Source organism: Micromys minutus, assembly GCF_963924665.1.
Source record: "Micromys minutus genome assembly, chromosome: 22".
Classification (NCBI taxonomy): Eukaryota; Metazoa; Chordata; class Mammalia; order Rodentia; family Muridae; genus Micromys; species Micromys minutus.
The window spans coordinates 19179491-19195525 of record NC_137957.1 but is presented as its reverse complement, the minus strand read 5'-3'; the positions used below and the strand labels follow the sequence as shown (position 1 = coordinate 19195525).

General features: G+C 39.2%; 1 protein-coding gene across 1 annotated transcript in view; it reads right to left on the bottom strand.

The window, feature by feature from the left end:
• Window positions 1-16035, bottom strand: part of TRHDE (thyrotropin releasing hormone degrading enzyme) — a gene marked incomplete at both ends in the record, with an annotated part of 372282 nt that overhangs the window by 168114 nt on the left and 188133 nt on the right. Inside the window, 2 exons of the mRNA XM_080935655.1 lie at window positions 209-322; window positions 3734-3888. Of these exons, the coding sequence (XP_080791781.1) occupies window positions 209-322; window positions 3734-3888 (269 nt within the window). The remainder of the gene's footprint in view (window positions 1-208; window positions 323-3733; window positions 3889-16035) is intronic.

Sequence of the window (16035 nt, the reverse complement as noted above, 5' to 3'; positions counted from 1 at the left end):
GATTTTTATTTAATTTTATTTTTAAAAGAAAAGGGTAACTTTTGAAGCTCTCACATTTAAATTCTGGCTAGTTTTCCTTTATTTGCAAGAGACTTCATTCATGTACTGATTGGTGTTTTCAGGTAATCCCTAACGGTAGCATAAACTCAGTGCATAGAACCTTACTCTTTCCTGGAAATTCCATACAATGACAGAAAAGGGCACTTACCATGTTCCAGGCAGGGTAGAGGTAGTCTGTACCCACAAATTCAAAGTAGTGAGCAAAGCCTTCCTTCAACCACACATCTTCCCACCACACAGGAGTCACAAGGTCACCAAACCACTGTAGGGACAAAAGGAATAGAGATCAGGAAAAAAAAATTGAGAGAGAGAGAGAGAGAGAGAGAGAGAGAGAGAGAGAGAGAGAGATTGTATCTAAAAGCAATTGGACTAAATTGTGATTATCATAACTGGAAGTCATCCCCAAATTGATTCTGTGATCTGAAATTAACACTAATCTTTTCTTAAGGTTATCCAGTGACTGCCCCAACTTGGGATCCATTTCATGGGACAGGGGCAGTGCAAACACTGACAATATTTCTGATTCCAGGCTATGCTTACAAACAGGAGCCTAACGTGGCTGTCCTCTGAGAATCCCTACCAGCAGCTGACTGAGACAGATGCAGATACTCACAGTCAACCAATACAGTGAGGTCAAGAACCCCAATTAAGAGTTAGAAGAAGGATTGAAGAAGGGGATGGTAACCCCCATATGAAGACCAACAGTCTCAACTAACCAGGACCCCTAAGAGCTCTCAGAGAGAGCTAAGTCCCCAATCAAAAGCATACAAGGGCTGGTCTGGGGTACCCCGGGCATATATGTAGCTGAGAACTTGTCTTGTCTCAGTTGTAGAGGATGTGCCTAAACTTTTAATGACTTGAGGAGCTGGGGAAGGAGGATTCCTGGGGGGATCACCCTTTCAGAGGCAAAAGGGAGGGGAAATGGGATGAACTGTGGGAGGGGGAACTGAGAGAGGTGGCAAATCTGGAATGTAAATAAATAGACTAATTAATTTTTTAAAAGATTTATTTATTTTATGTATATGAGTGGTCTATCGACATATAAACCTGCATACCAGAGGAGGGTATCAAGTCACATTGTAGATGATTTGGCGCCTTGATATCGTTGGTAGAAATTAAACTCTGGGCCTCTGGCAGTAAACTCAGGGCCTCTTAACCACTAGGCCATCTCTCTAGCCTCTAACACTAATACTTTATAAATATGCTCAGTGAAGAACAAAATAACAGTCAAGGAACCCAATGTGAATATTTAATTTGGTATAGAAATTATCCAGGAATCAAAGCTGGTAACACCTGACTTCTGAGATCAAAAGGACCTGTTGTAAAGAAGAAAAAAAACTTGATTCTTGTGACATTACAGAGACAGACTGAGATAAATGAGTAGAAATTCAGAATCTGCTATGATGCAAAATACTCTAGTTGGTGGTCCAAAGTGTTGTCTATAGAGGTTGTTAGCAGCTCCTAAGGAGATAATGAAGTATGTCTCTCTGACACAGAGGCAACTCAGAGCCTACTTTACTAATAAATCCAACCAAAGCCTCTGGAGATCCTCCATGCTAGACCCTCGTGAAAAATAGAAATTGAGCCAGGAAAATCTAATAAAATCTGATATGCAACGGCTTTAATGGTGTCTTGATTAAATAACAATAGATTATATTGGAACCTTTCTTTTTATAATAAAAAATATTACAAGCCACGAACATTCAGAAAGACATGAAATGCAATGAAGAAAACAGAGAGTATTCATTTTCATACAGGTCACAATTATTATACTTAATAAATAATTTAAACAATAACAACCAACAGCTTAAGTTCAAATCTTCACAAGAGAGAAAGATGGAGATGGGACTGCATGTAATTGTAGAAGCAAAATCATTTTCTACAAAATTGTCAATTCAGCTGGAACTTTTAATAATAAGGAGGCAGCCATAAAAAGGCTTTGGGCAAAAAGATTCCAGGCAGACAACAGATGTGAGTAAGGTACAATGTGGGACTCTATGTGGGAATATGTTCTTTGAGAAACAGAGATATGGAAAGCTGAATGCTGGCTGACCAGGCAGAAGGAAGAATGAAGTAGTCTTGACAAATAGAGGCACACTAGATCATACAGAACTTCAAGAGTCATCTCAGGGATAGCTTGGGGACCTGACCAAGTGTATCAATGTTAATAAATAAAGTATCATTTCCTTTAAAGAATCTTTAACTCAAATATGAATAAAAGAGTACTCCAAATATGGTAATGGCTATGCAGCCTCTAATTTGATTTTTTTTTTTTACTATATACAGAATACACATTTCTCTTTCAAACTGACAACCTGTCTTCAGAATTGTAACAACAAATTGGCTTGAAGGGGGAGCTAATAGAGAACTCACAAGTGATGATCATAATGAAAATCATAACAGATGTTTCTCATAGCTTCTGTTTCATTTCTTCAAGGACTTTTACCACTGAGCTAGCATGGGAGATTAACATACAACAGGGACTGTGGGAAATCCAGAGCCTGAACATTTCCAGGGCAATTGCTGTGCCTTGTCTCAACAGAAATCTAACATCACGTACGGAAACTTGCCAAAAAAGACTTACATTTGCCTTAGAACTCTAAGTCAATGGGGAAACTAGTCCAGCACTGAAGGACCCCTGTTATTCCTGCGGTGGTGCCTTTGTAGCCTGAGGTCAGAAACATGTCTGGCTTAGTGAGCATAAGGGAACAGTTCTCTCACTGGCTCACTGTGACAGGAAAAGATATTCCAGCAAATAGTCACTCACTGTAGACCTCATTAAGTCAGGTTCATTTCTAAGCATTTTAACTACTCACCTTTTTCACTACCAGAACTTCTTTTTCAGTTTCTTTCTTGATTTGTTAAGGTATTTGCAGTTTATATGTACAATGTCACACTGCACTACACTGAGATTTCAGAAATTCAAGGCAGAAAAGGCACCTAAAGTTCCTAGCAAGTAGGATAGGCATTTCTTTCTAGTAACAATGTCTGATTTCAATGGTTGTTTTCACTAAATTAACGATTTAACAAGTGTTACAAACTCTCATGCTACTACCTTCCACGAGTAGGCAAGTCCATAAAATCAAAATGAGATTAATTTTTATTTTAGCTTCACAATGAAGTTGAAGTTGTCCGATTTACATATGAGTTTTTCACTCTGCCAGGTTAAAAAAAAAATCACTCATTTGAGAATAGAGAGTCTATAAGCTGAGTTGGTAAAAGACATCCTACATGTCTGACGTGACCAGGGAAGAAGAATAACAAACCGGTTTTGGCCAAAGCACATTCTGCTGATACACAAAATTTACCTGCATCTCTCCACAAAGCAATAAATCATTTCCCTCACTGCACTTACCATATGGACCCAGTAATAATCAAAGAAATGGAAGCACAGCTGATCAACAACTCTGCAGGAACTCTGAAGGGGCAGCCACTCTTTCATACATTTCAACTAAGCCCGGTGACAGTTGCTTACGCGATACCATCAGTTTGCATATGTGTGCTTACCTTGTCGCCTGAGAAAAATGATATGCCAAGTGCTCAGAGACTGCAGGGCTCTTTGTATTAAGCATAGATGGGAGGCTATGAACCAAACTACTCATCTGGGTGTCTGAAGCCACCCCACCTTCCAGACAATTTCATGTTATACTTACACCTGTTCCTCTTCTCGTACCTGGTGACATATTTCATGAACAATGACCATGGTGACATCCAGCAAATAAGAAATAGATGACACACTGGGATCCAGCAGTATTCTTTGTTCCACAAAAATACTTAGTCCCCAGTTCTCCATAGCAGCATAAGGATGCTTAGGCACAGCTAAAAGATCTAGAAATAGAATAAAAGAGTTCCAAAGGTTTTAACGACAACTGGATCCTAAATTTCACAACATAAAAAAGTTCAGAAATGCTAATAAGGAGTACTTGTACTTTATTACTTTTTCTTCTATTAAACACTCAGCCATGTCTATATGACAGTAGAAATATAGGCTATCTCCACTGATGCTGGCTTACTCATTCATCACACTTCATATTGGGCCCAGCACTCTAGGGGGCTGGAAGTATCTGCAACATTATTGATGAACTCATCCTAATAAGTTTCAGGAAAGGCAAGGAAACCAAATGCAGCAGGAGCCCAGAGTCAAAGGCATTGCACCTTCTAATGAACATATATTCAGCCCAGTGCAGAAGCAAGAGTGTTAGCCTTTTTATCTCAGCTCTGTCTCGAAGAAAACATTTCAAACTAGTTTTGAGATGTGGTATGATTTCTTTTTTCTAATTTCGTCAACTCCTGTATGTTCTTCTGCTCCTGTTAAAATCGAATGCTACATTTAATCTTAGCTTATAGAGAAAACCATGACAGTTGATGAAATTGCTAAAGAAGAATAGAGGGGACCCACAGGCTTCAGTCTGGGCTTGCCACCATCAGCTACAGATGTGACATTAGTAAATCACTTAGGTTCACAGCACCACTATGCCCTCAGCTATAAAGTAAAGTTACTGGCCTTTTTTAAAAAATGCCTTCCAGCTCAAATAATCCACCATTAGACGAGTCCAAAAGATATGTGCTTATTTTAAAACGTCGTCCAGGTATTATCAACTTCTGATTATGGTGTGCAAAGAAGTTTACGTTTCACTCCCTACCCCTGCACCAGGTTCTAGCAATGGTAAACAAAATATTTTAAGAGAACACTAATTCCCCAGGCTCAAAAAATAAACGTCTTAGTGGATCAGTAACGGAACCCGAATGAAAAATAGTTGTTATGTGAGGCTATGGACCTGCTGTTCTCTGGCTTCAAAAGCAGCACTAGTGACTATGGATAGTCTCTGGCCAGAAAATCTAAGGGCCAAAAAGACCGGTGCCAGGTTGACTGCTTGACCCCAAGGGCTAAGAATGGTGTGCGTGTGTGCGCGCGCGCGCATACACACACACACACACACACACACACACACACACACTGAGAGTAGAAAATAACCAGTGCTCACTGCATCCTGGAAGTGGCAACAAAGGACTTGACCCTGGCTCCTATACATGTGTTCTCAATCACAACAAACACCCGCACTTCAAAATCGAAATCCGGCTCAATAATGGAGTAGCGTGTTCCAAGGCTACCAAAAAAATCATATGAGAATGTTTATTATAGTATTGTTTCTATAAGTGAAAAGGTGAATTTATATGCATATATGCCTTTTCACCAAAATAATACACAAAGCTATAAAAATATTCCATCAAGAAATACAACATAGAAATTAAAGTAAGTGATCTCCCCACTGGTTTCTACCATTCCAGGATCAACACAATCAGAGGAACATCATAATAAAGAAAGAAGGTATAAAATGACTCCTATATTCATTAGAAACATTCAAAATAATACTGCCTAGAGTAAACACATATTCTCACATGCAGGCCAGAGATAACAATAGAAAATGTCCATGCATACACACACGGGAACCAATAATAGAGACACTACGTTCAAGATCAAGGTTGCTACTGAAGAGAAAGGAAGAGAAAAGATTGTAGGACAGCCACATGAGTAATTCATGTCTTCACATCAATGTTTTAAAGCTGGTGGTGAGTACATTGGTATTATCATAATAGTATTCATCCTTTTTATGAATGCTTTCAATATTTCACAATAAGCAATTGAATAGATTGGTCTTAGCATCCAGCTGATTTTTTTATTTTTGAATTTACAAATATCTTTTCAGTATTAGTGATGACTTGAAGTCATAAATACATATTAAAGTAAATCACTTATATCTCTCTAATCCCACTACATATTAAATTCATAATGAAGACATGGCAACTATAACATAGAAAAACAAAATATCTAAAATACTGAGAAAAGAAAAAAGGATCTGTATGGGAGATTCTTGAAAATTTATTGGGCTTCAAATTATGACTGGGATATTAGTAGGTATGTGGGTCAATCTGCTCAACCATAGGATTTTAATTAACAAAAACAGTCATGTGAGTAAAGAGTAAGAATTGTTCTTCGAGCTCCTTACTATCTCCTAGTGGTGATTATGTTTGGAGAAGTTGATCTAAAAAGTCGTAAATGAGAGAAAGAAATGTACTGACTACAAGTGCTAGAAAATATATTCCAATATGAACTTTACAGGATGAATAAGTGTGGAAGGTGTGGGCAAAGCAGCCCTTTCCAATATAATTACTCTCGCCTGTATGTGAGCAATTAAAAGAAAACAGTTTATTTGAGGACCTGTGCAAGTGTATCTTGAAGGAGAATAGCAAAAACTTCAGTGCTCAGGTGTGGAAGTAACAAGTCCTTCGGATAAACAGAAGGGAGGCTGATGGGTTGGCATCATACAATAGGGGAGTTATAGGCCACACAACTAGCACATAGGGAAAGTTTCTAACAGGTGAATCCACCTACTTTACATAACTGAAGACTGAAGATAGTACCTTGAGAAGCCAAATCTTTTTTAAGTTCAGAGTCTATTTTAGAGAACCTAGCCTAAGTTTGATCTCAGGTAAACTATCAGGCCAGTTCCTAGCATTAGTTTCTAAGTTGCTCCCCAACAAAACCCAAGCCTAGCTCCAGTCTCTAAGCTATTCTCCAACAAGACCAGAGTCTCCAAGTTACACCCTAAACAAGACCAGCATCTCCAGGTTATTCTCCCAACAAACCTGCAGCACAAGTTTCTAACCCCCCCGCCCCCGCCCCCCACCTAATGACCACCATTGCAGAGGAGATAAGTTAAGTTTATGTTATGATTACCAGCACTGGGAGATTGCATTAAAATACACAGTACCTTTCCAATTAGATGCTTGCACACTTGCTCCTTGTTTGTTGCTTACTATAAATCCTTGCTCTGATAAATTTTGGGGGCTCACCCACCACCAAAACCATCCTGAGTGACAGCAGAACATTGAGAGGTCCTGAGCTAGCTCAAATAAAGACCCTGCTGTGAGTTTCATCGGATCAGCTCCTGGATACTTTTTGGGGTATCACTAACATTTCCCTGGTACTGCAGCCTACATATTAGAAAACTAGATAACACACCCACAATGTAGCAACTTTGCCTGTCATTAGTACATGGTTACAACAGGGGCTGCTCCAGCATCAGGCACTTGTGGAAACAGACAGACCTATGTACAGCTGCCCCCCCCCCCAGGATAAGTCCTGCTGCATGAAGAGGCAATTCTGAATCCTATAGATCTTCATGAACAATGTAGAGCCCAGTTCTCACCCACAGCTGAGAGAGCAGATCGCTTAGTGCTAGATAGGTCCAAAAACTTGGAGAAGACACTGCAAACATATCTCTCAAGTATGTCATGTAGAAGTCTGTGATCCAAGAAGAAACGCACTGAAGGGCAGTTTACAGACCGCAGGTGATTATTAAGCAGTACAAACACACACATATATATAGCTGAAAAAGCACTTATCACATAAACATAAAGAGCCGGGTTCCATTACTACCACCAATGGTGGTACATGCTTTTAATTCAGCACTAATAGGCAAAGATGGGTGGATTTCTAGCCCCCCTGGCAGGCCAGACCACATTGACTTCCAGAACACAATGGGAAAACCTTATCTGAAAGAAGAGGATGTGTGGTTCCTGAAGAGAGGTGCCCAAAAATAGCAAACCTAGGTCTCTACATGCACTGATATACTTCCTACACATGACACCTATACCAATATATGTATGTACTCTTACATTCACACACACACACACACACACACACACACACACACATACACACACACACACACAATTTAAAGCAAATGATGAGGAAGCACTTTTTGGTTGGTACAAAGTTTTAAGTCCCTGATGGCATATGATTTTATATTAGCATCCAGAACTATGAAGACCGCAAGGTCTGGACAACAGTGTCACAGTTAAGCCAAGCAAGTACCCTAAACAAATAGGGCAAATTCAGATAAAGCAGTTGAGGGCAGGATAGGGATAAGTAGTAATGGTTGGCTTCTTAGGTAAAGGCATGAGAAAATATCAGCAACAGAGAAGGGAAAAGAAAGAGAAAGTGAACTTTCTCAGATTTGATACCACACACATAATAACCTTTGTTACAACATAATTGAGAGTTGGTCAAATAACTTTGGAAAGGACTATTTCCACAACCCTTCATAAACTGGAGAATCTCAGAGGATAGTCTTTCAGTTGTGGACTCTCTGCATTACATATATATCCACAAAGACATGTGCATACAAGTTCTCATAAAAGCTGAATTTTCAGCACCTAAAAAATGAGGCATAACCCCAAATATTCATCAACAGGAAAAGAATAAAATGTGATATAGCATATAACAAATTATTGTTCACTAGTAGCCAAAACAAATGAGAGATTGAAACAGAATAAAGTGTGAGTAAGCCTAAAAATAGTGTACTGGGTTCTTAAAAGCAAAAGAAATGCATGTTGCATAATTAACCTTATTTTTGGAAAATTCCTAGAAATTCAAGCTAATCTATAGTGACAAAGATCAGTGACTGGCTGGGGACAAATATGGAAGCCACTACAGCATGATGCTAGGAGCTATTCTGGAATCAGGGTTACATTTTGCTGATAGTTATGTTCACATTAAAACATCAAGTCATACACAGAATGTACCCATGAGCAATAACTCCGTGGAAACGCTACGCAAAAGGTGTTAGTAACTGAATCAGTATTCTGCTTATCTGAAGCATAAAATGCTCACTTATATGGAACTAAGTTACTTTAATTTTGCAAAGTAATGAGACTATATTCATTAAAATAAGCATCCATAACTTTTAATATGCCTCCCAAAGAAAGAAAGCTCACCTTTTAGAATATAATTTATGTAAAACTTTCAATGTTCTAGAAAAAATTATACTATGATTCTTTCAAATAGTAACTATCATCTAGAAAACTGTGGTTAACAGAGTAGGGAAATCTTATATTAAAGAATTCGGTGGCCTAAATAAACACGGAAGTCTATCGCTGCTCGTTCCCTTCCTCCTGACCCCGGTATGTTTCAGTGCCTCTACCCTGCCAACAATAGGCTAAAATGGCTCTGAAGGAAGCCACAAAATCTTAAGACATGCTTCTCAAATTTGTTTTAATCTACCATTTCTGAGAACTGCATTGTTGGTTTGTAGAAATCAGCAAGAAGCTTGTGTGTTCTCCAATTCCTCAGACTCAGTCTTCTTTTTGTCACTTTGGTTGGGGCTTTTGGTTTTGCTTCTTTTATCTTTTCTTTCTTCTTTGTTACTCTCTTGTAATTGTGACTTTGAAAACAACAAACTTCTCAGAATCTTTACTTAGAGTTTCTGTGGAAGATGTTTGTGTGCTTGAATGCCATTGTGGCCTCACAATTACTCTGCTTGTTTTAAATTTCATTGTACCCTATCCAGAATTCACATTATTTAAATGTCTTGGTATTGATGGAAGACTAGTTTAGAAATTACTAACTCATGAAGACCCTGCCTATATCAATCAATTACTGACAAGTGTATTAATTTTTGACATTACAACACACTGGGTTGTTAAAAGTTCATGATCCTGACCAATTTAAAACGAAAATTTGTAAAGAAAAAATTCTATGTTTTAAATATTATTGTGTTTTAGACCACATCCACATCTATTCTAGAACAAGTGCATCCCATGAGATGCAGGATGGACACATGGAACTGGCCTTTATATAGCTTGAGTAGTTAACTTTGACACTTTCTTCCCTTTTGTTCTGGGATGACACTCTGTTTACTCTGGTACTATTGCAGCATCAAGGCATTGCCTTAGATTCAGAGCACAGCCCTCAGCAAACATCAAACACACCAGTACCTTGTGTTGTCCAGATTCAAGAACTGTGAGAAACAGATTTCCGTGGTGATCCAGGAATCTTGTTACACCAACACAACCAGAGGAAGACAATTAACCTAATAATCAATTTTTTCTTTAACTCTTCTCATCCACCAGCATGTCACCTACTACCACTCACATGAGCAAACAACTGTTATGGTGTCTATATGAAAAATTAGGCATTTGCAATGGGCTGCTGTTTGTCAGGCCCCAAACATACCCATGGTTTCTTGAATAGCCTCTTACCTCCACTTTTTAAAATATAGTTAAAACTTTAAGACAGTCTAGCTGTTTCTTTTGCACCTGGGCAAAGTCTACCACCATAAAATATTGTTCTACCATCCTAAGAAGAGCATGTAAGTTGATTCTGCAACCATATAGAAAGAACCAAAAAATTCATTGAATGCAGTCTGCCAATGGATATCAACAGCTAATCATTCACTATCATTAGCCACAGAAATTTGATGATTGCCTTCCTGATATGTTACAATATTGAGTAGAAATATACCTTATTATCCTCACCTTTATTAAATAACTACCAGAAAGAAGAAGTACATGCATCAAAGGTCTGTCCTCACTTCCATAATCACAATAATAATCATAATCAGATTATATTATGATGTAATATAATTAGACAGTGAGTAGAGAATAAGCTGTTTAGACTGGGCTCCTCAAGTCCTCACTGCAGAGAGACTTGCAGTTCAAAAACCCTGCCAGGTGATTAGGCACACACTCTATTCTTCACCTAAGAGTGGACCCAGCCCATAAGCAGCCACCAAACCCAGACACTATTGTTGATGCCAAGAAGGGCTGACAGGAGTCTAGCAGAGCTGTCTCCTGAGGGGCAGCCTGACAAATAAAAAGGCAGATGCAGACAGCCAACCATTGGACAGAGCAGAGGACCTCAATGGAGGAGTTAGAAAAAGGACTGAAGGAACTTGCCATAAGAAGAAGAACAATATCAGCCAACCAGACACTCCAGAGTTCCTGGGGACTAAACCACCAACCCAAGAGTACACATGAGACCCATGGTTCCAGATATATATGTAGCAGAGGATGGTCTTATCAGGAGTGGAGACCCTTGGTCCTGTGGAGGTGCCATGCCCCAGTGTAGGGGAATGTCAGGGCATTGAGGCGGGAGTGATTGGGTGGGTAGGGGAGCACCATCACAGAAGCAGGAGAGATGGGGGATGAAATAGAGAGTTTGTTGTGGGGCAACCAGAAGAGGAATAACATTTGAAATGTAAGTAAAGAAAATATCCAATTTTTTAAAAAGTGTGGAGACAAAATAAATGCTGACTGATGCATGGTATGAATCAATTATTCTTCTATTTGATGACATTTTTTTTCTTTAGGCTAGCCTCTGAAGCCTCAGCTGTCACTTTTAATATTTCTTTATTTGCCAATATTGGGCTTCTAGCTAGCCACACCGGAATTCTTGAATTCATTTTGGTTTCACATTAATTTATTTGCCCAGACTTGTTAAAAGAAAAAGATAGATAGAGGCTGAGCAACTGCAATTGGGATCAGAAAATTAGAACTTCTGTTTCCACCCGGAGGCGACTTCCGGACGCAGAGCGGAGCCTGGACTACCTGCCACGTGGAACGGCGGCTCATAGAGGCTGAGCAACTGGTGAGTGGGAGACCTAGACTGCAGCGGAGCAGAGGGATCTCTGCGGAGTGCACACGGAAAGTGCACACCCTAACTTGCCCTGCCCCGCCTTGCCTGATCTAGCGATTGGGAACAGAAAATTAGAACTTCTGTTTCTACCCGGAGGCGACTTCAGGACGCAGAGCAGAGCCTGGCCCATCTGCCACCCAGAACTGTGGCTCGAAGAGGATGAGCAACTGGTGGGTGGGAGACCTGGGCTGCAGGGGAGCAGAGAGATCTCTCTGGAGTACAAACGGAAAGTGCAGCCCCTGCCTTGCCCTGCCCTGCCGTGCCTGATCCAGCAAACAGAAACAGAACATTGAAACTTCTGCTCACACCCGAGGACTCTGAGACATAAAACAGGGCTCGACCCATCTGACACCTGAATCAGTGGAGAACCAGGGACACAGACCAGATACAAGGGAAAGGCAAGAACTTTCTTGCTGACAACAAAATGGCAAAAGGAAAGTGAAAGAGTATATCCCAAGGGAACCAAGACAATCTAGCAATACCAGAGCCCAGCTCTCCCATAACAGCAAACATCAGAACTCCAAACACTCCAGAAAAAGAAGACACAGACCTGAAATCATGCCTCAAGATGCTGATAGAGTTACTTAAACAAGAAAGGGAGGAAAAGCAAAAAGATTCAGAAGCTTTTAAAGAAGAAACAAGAAAAACACTCAAAGAACTCAAAGAACTAGAGGAAAACAGAACGAAAGAAATAAAGGAATGGAAGAGGGAAATTAAAACAGAAATTGACACAATAAAGAAAACGCTAAAAGAGATAACCTTAGAGTCAGAACACCAAAAAAAAAAAAATCAGGAGTCACAGAGGCAAGCATTTCCAATAGATTACAAGAGATCGAAGAGAGAATCACGGGGCAAAAGACAACATTGCAAACATAGACAAAACAGCCAGAGAAGATGCAAAAAAAAAAAAAAAGGCTCTTAACCCAAAATGTCCAGGAAATCCAAGACACAATGAGAAGACCAAACCTAAAGATAATAGGAATAGAAGAGGGAGAAGAGTATCAACTAAGAGGAACAGTAAATATCTTCAACAAAATCATAGAAGAAAACTTCCCTACCCGCAAGAATGAGATGACCACGAGCATAAAAGAAGCCTTCAGAACTCCAAATAGGTTGGACCAGAAAAGAAATACCTCCCGACACATAATAGTAAAAACATCAAGTGCCCAAAGTAAAGAAGGAATACTAAAAGTAGTAAGGGAAAAAGGTCAGGTAACATATAAAGGCAGACCAATCAGACTCACACCCGAATTCTCAACAGAGACTATGAAAGCTAGAAGAGCCTGGACAGACATCATGCACTCCTTAAGAGAGCACAAGTGCCAGCCCAAGCTGCTATACCCAGCAAAACTATCAATCACCATCGATGGAGAGACAAAGATATTTCAAGACAAATCAAAATTCACACAATATCTGACCACAAACCCAGCACTACAACGAATTATAGGTGGAAAACCCAATACAAGGAGGGAAAATACAGCCTAGTAAAAACAAGAAAACTCCTAAACAAGAAAACTAAAAGAAGAAAAAAAGACAGACACAACTCAACCCAAAAAAGGAATAATGGCAGGAAACAGAAACAACTATTCCTTGATATCTATTAACATAAATAAACTCAACTCCCCAATAAAGAGACATAGACTATCAGACTGGATAAATAAACAAAATCCAGCCTTTTGCTGCATACAGGAAACTCATCTCAGAGACAGAGACAGACACTATCTCAGAGTAAAAGGGTGGGAAAAAAACTTCCAAGCAAACAGCTCCAAGAAGCAAGCTGGAGTGGCTATTCTAATATTCAATAAAGTAAATTTCCAACCTAAAGTTATCAAAAAAGATAAGGAAGGACACTTTTCACTCATTACCGGGGAAATCTGTCAGGAGGAACTCTCAATCCTTAACATATATGCTCCAAATAAAAAATCACCCACATTCATAAAAGAAACCCTACTAAAGCTCAAAAAATACATTTCACCCCACACAATAATAGTGGGAGACTTTAATACCCCACTCTCACCAATGGACAGATCAGGGAAACAGAAACCGAACAAGGACACTGCAAAACTAGCAGAGACGTTGAACCAACGAGAATTAATAGATATATACAGAACATACTATCCCAAAGTAAAAGAATACACCTTCTTCTCACCACCCCATGGCACCTTCTCGAAAATTGACCATATAATTGGACACAGAACAAGCCTCCATCAATATAAGAAGATTGAAATACTCCCATGCATCCTCTCAGATCACCATGGTCTATGGCTGGTTTTAACAACAACAAAGACAACAAAAAGCCCACATACACATAGAAACTAAACAACTCTCTGTTAAAGGATAGCAGGGTCAAAGAAGAAATAAAAAAAGAAATTAAGGATTTTCTAGAATTCAACGAAAACAAAAACACAACATACCCAAACCTATGGGATGCAATGAAAGCAGTATTGAGAGGAAAACTCATTGCCCTAGTGCTTCCAAGAAGAAACTGGAGAGAGCTCACATCAGCAACCTGACAGCACAGCTAAAAGCCCTAGAACAAAAGGAAGCAGATATACCCAAAAAGAGTAGACGGCAAGAAATAATCAAAATTAGGGCAGAAATAGACCAAATAGAAACAAAAAAAACCATTGAAAAAATCAACAAAACAAAGAGTTGGTTCTTTGAGAAAATCAACAAGATTGATAAACCCCTAGCCAGACTAACTAAAGGGCAAAGAGAGAGAATCCAAATTAACAAAATCAGAAAGGAAAGTGGTGACATAACAACTGAAACTAAGGAAATTCAAGAAATCATCAGATCCTACTACAAAAACTTATACTCCACAAAATTGGAAAATCTGGAGGAAATGGACGAATTCCTAGACAGATACAAGGTCCCAAATTTAAACCAGGACCAAGTAAACCATCTAAATAACCCTATAACACCTAAAGAAATAGAAGGATTCTTCAAAAGCCTCCCAACCAAAAAAAGACCAGATCCATACGGGTTCAGTACAGAATTTTATCAGACATTTATTGAGGATATAACACCAATACTCACCACACTATTCCAAAAGATAGAATCAGATGGAATATTACCCAACTCATTTTTTGAGGCTACAATAACCCTCATACCTAAACCACACAAAGACCCTACAAGGAAAGAGAACTTCAGACCAATCTCACTTATGAACATTGATGCAAAAATACTCAACAAAATCCTTGCAAACCGAATCCAAGAACACATCAAAACGATCATTCATCATGACCAAGTAGGCTTCATCCCTGGGATGCAGGGATGGTTTAACATAAGGAAATCCATCAACGTAATCCACCATATAAACAAACTAAAAGATCAAAATCACATGGTCATCTTACTAGACGCTGAAAAAGCATTCGACAAAATCCAACACCCCTTCATGTTAACAGTCCTGCAAAGAACAGGAATCCAAGGCACATACATAAACATAATAAAAGCAATATACAGCCAACCAACAGCCAACATCAAACTTAATAGCGAGAAACTTGAAGCAATCCCACTAAAATCAGGGACTCGACAAGGCTGCCCACTCTCCCCCTACCTATTCAACATAGTACTGGAAGTCCTGGCTGGAGCAATTAGACAGCAAAAGGAGATCAAGTGGATACAACTCGGAAAGGAAGAGATAAAAACATCACTCTTTGCCAATGACATGATAGTGTACTTGAGTGACCCCAAAAATTCCACAAGAGAACTCCTACAGCTGATAAACAAGTTCAGCAAAGTGGCTGGATACAAAATTAACTCAAACAAATCAGTAGCCTTCCTATACTCAAAGAACCAACATGTGGAGAAAGAAATTAGGGAAAAGGTAGCCTTCACAATCGTTACAAAAACTATGAAATACCATGGTGTGACTCTAACCAAGCAAGTGAAGGACCTGTATGACAAGAACTTCAAACCTCTAAACAAAGAAATTGAGGAGGATCTCAGAAAATGGAAAGATCTCCCATGCTCATGGATTGGAAAAAATCAACATCTTAAAAATTGCCATCCTACCAAAAGCAATCTACAGATTCAATGCAATCCCCATCAAAATTCCAACCCAGTTCTTCATGGAATTGGAAAGATTAATGTGCAATTTTATCTGGAATAACAAAAGACCTAGAATAGCGAACTCCATCCTCAACAACAAAAAAAATCTGCGGGAATCACTATCCCTGACCTCAAGCTATATTACAAGGCAATTGTGCTGAAAACTGCATGGTACTGGTATAGAAATAGGCATGTGTATCAATGGAATAGAATAGAAGATCCAGAAATGAGCCATCATGTATATGGTCACCTGATTTTTGACATAGGATCAGTTAACATTCAATGGAAAAAGGGCAGCCTGTTCAACAAATGGTGCTGGTCCAACTGGCACTCAGCATGCAAAAGAATGAAAATAGACCCGTTCTTTTCTCCTTGTACAAAGCTCAAGTGTAAGTGGATCAAAGATCTCCACATTAAACCAGATACACTGAAACTATTAGATG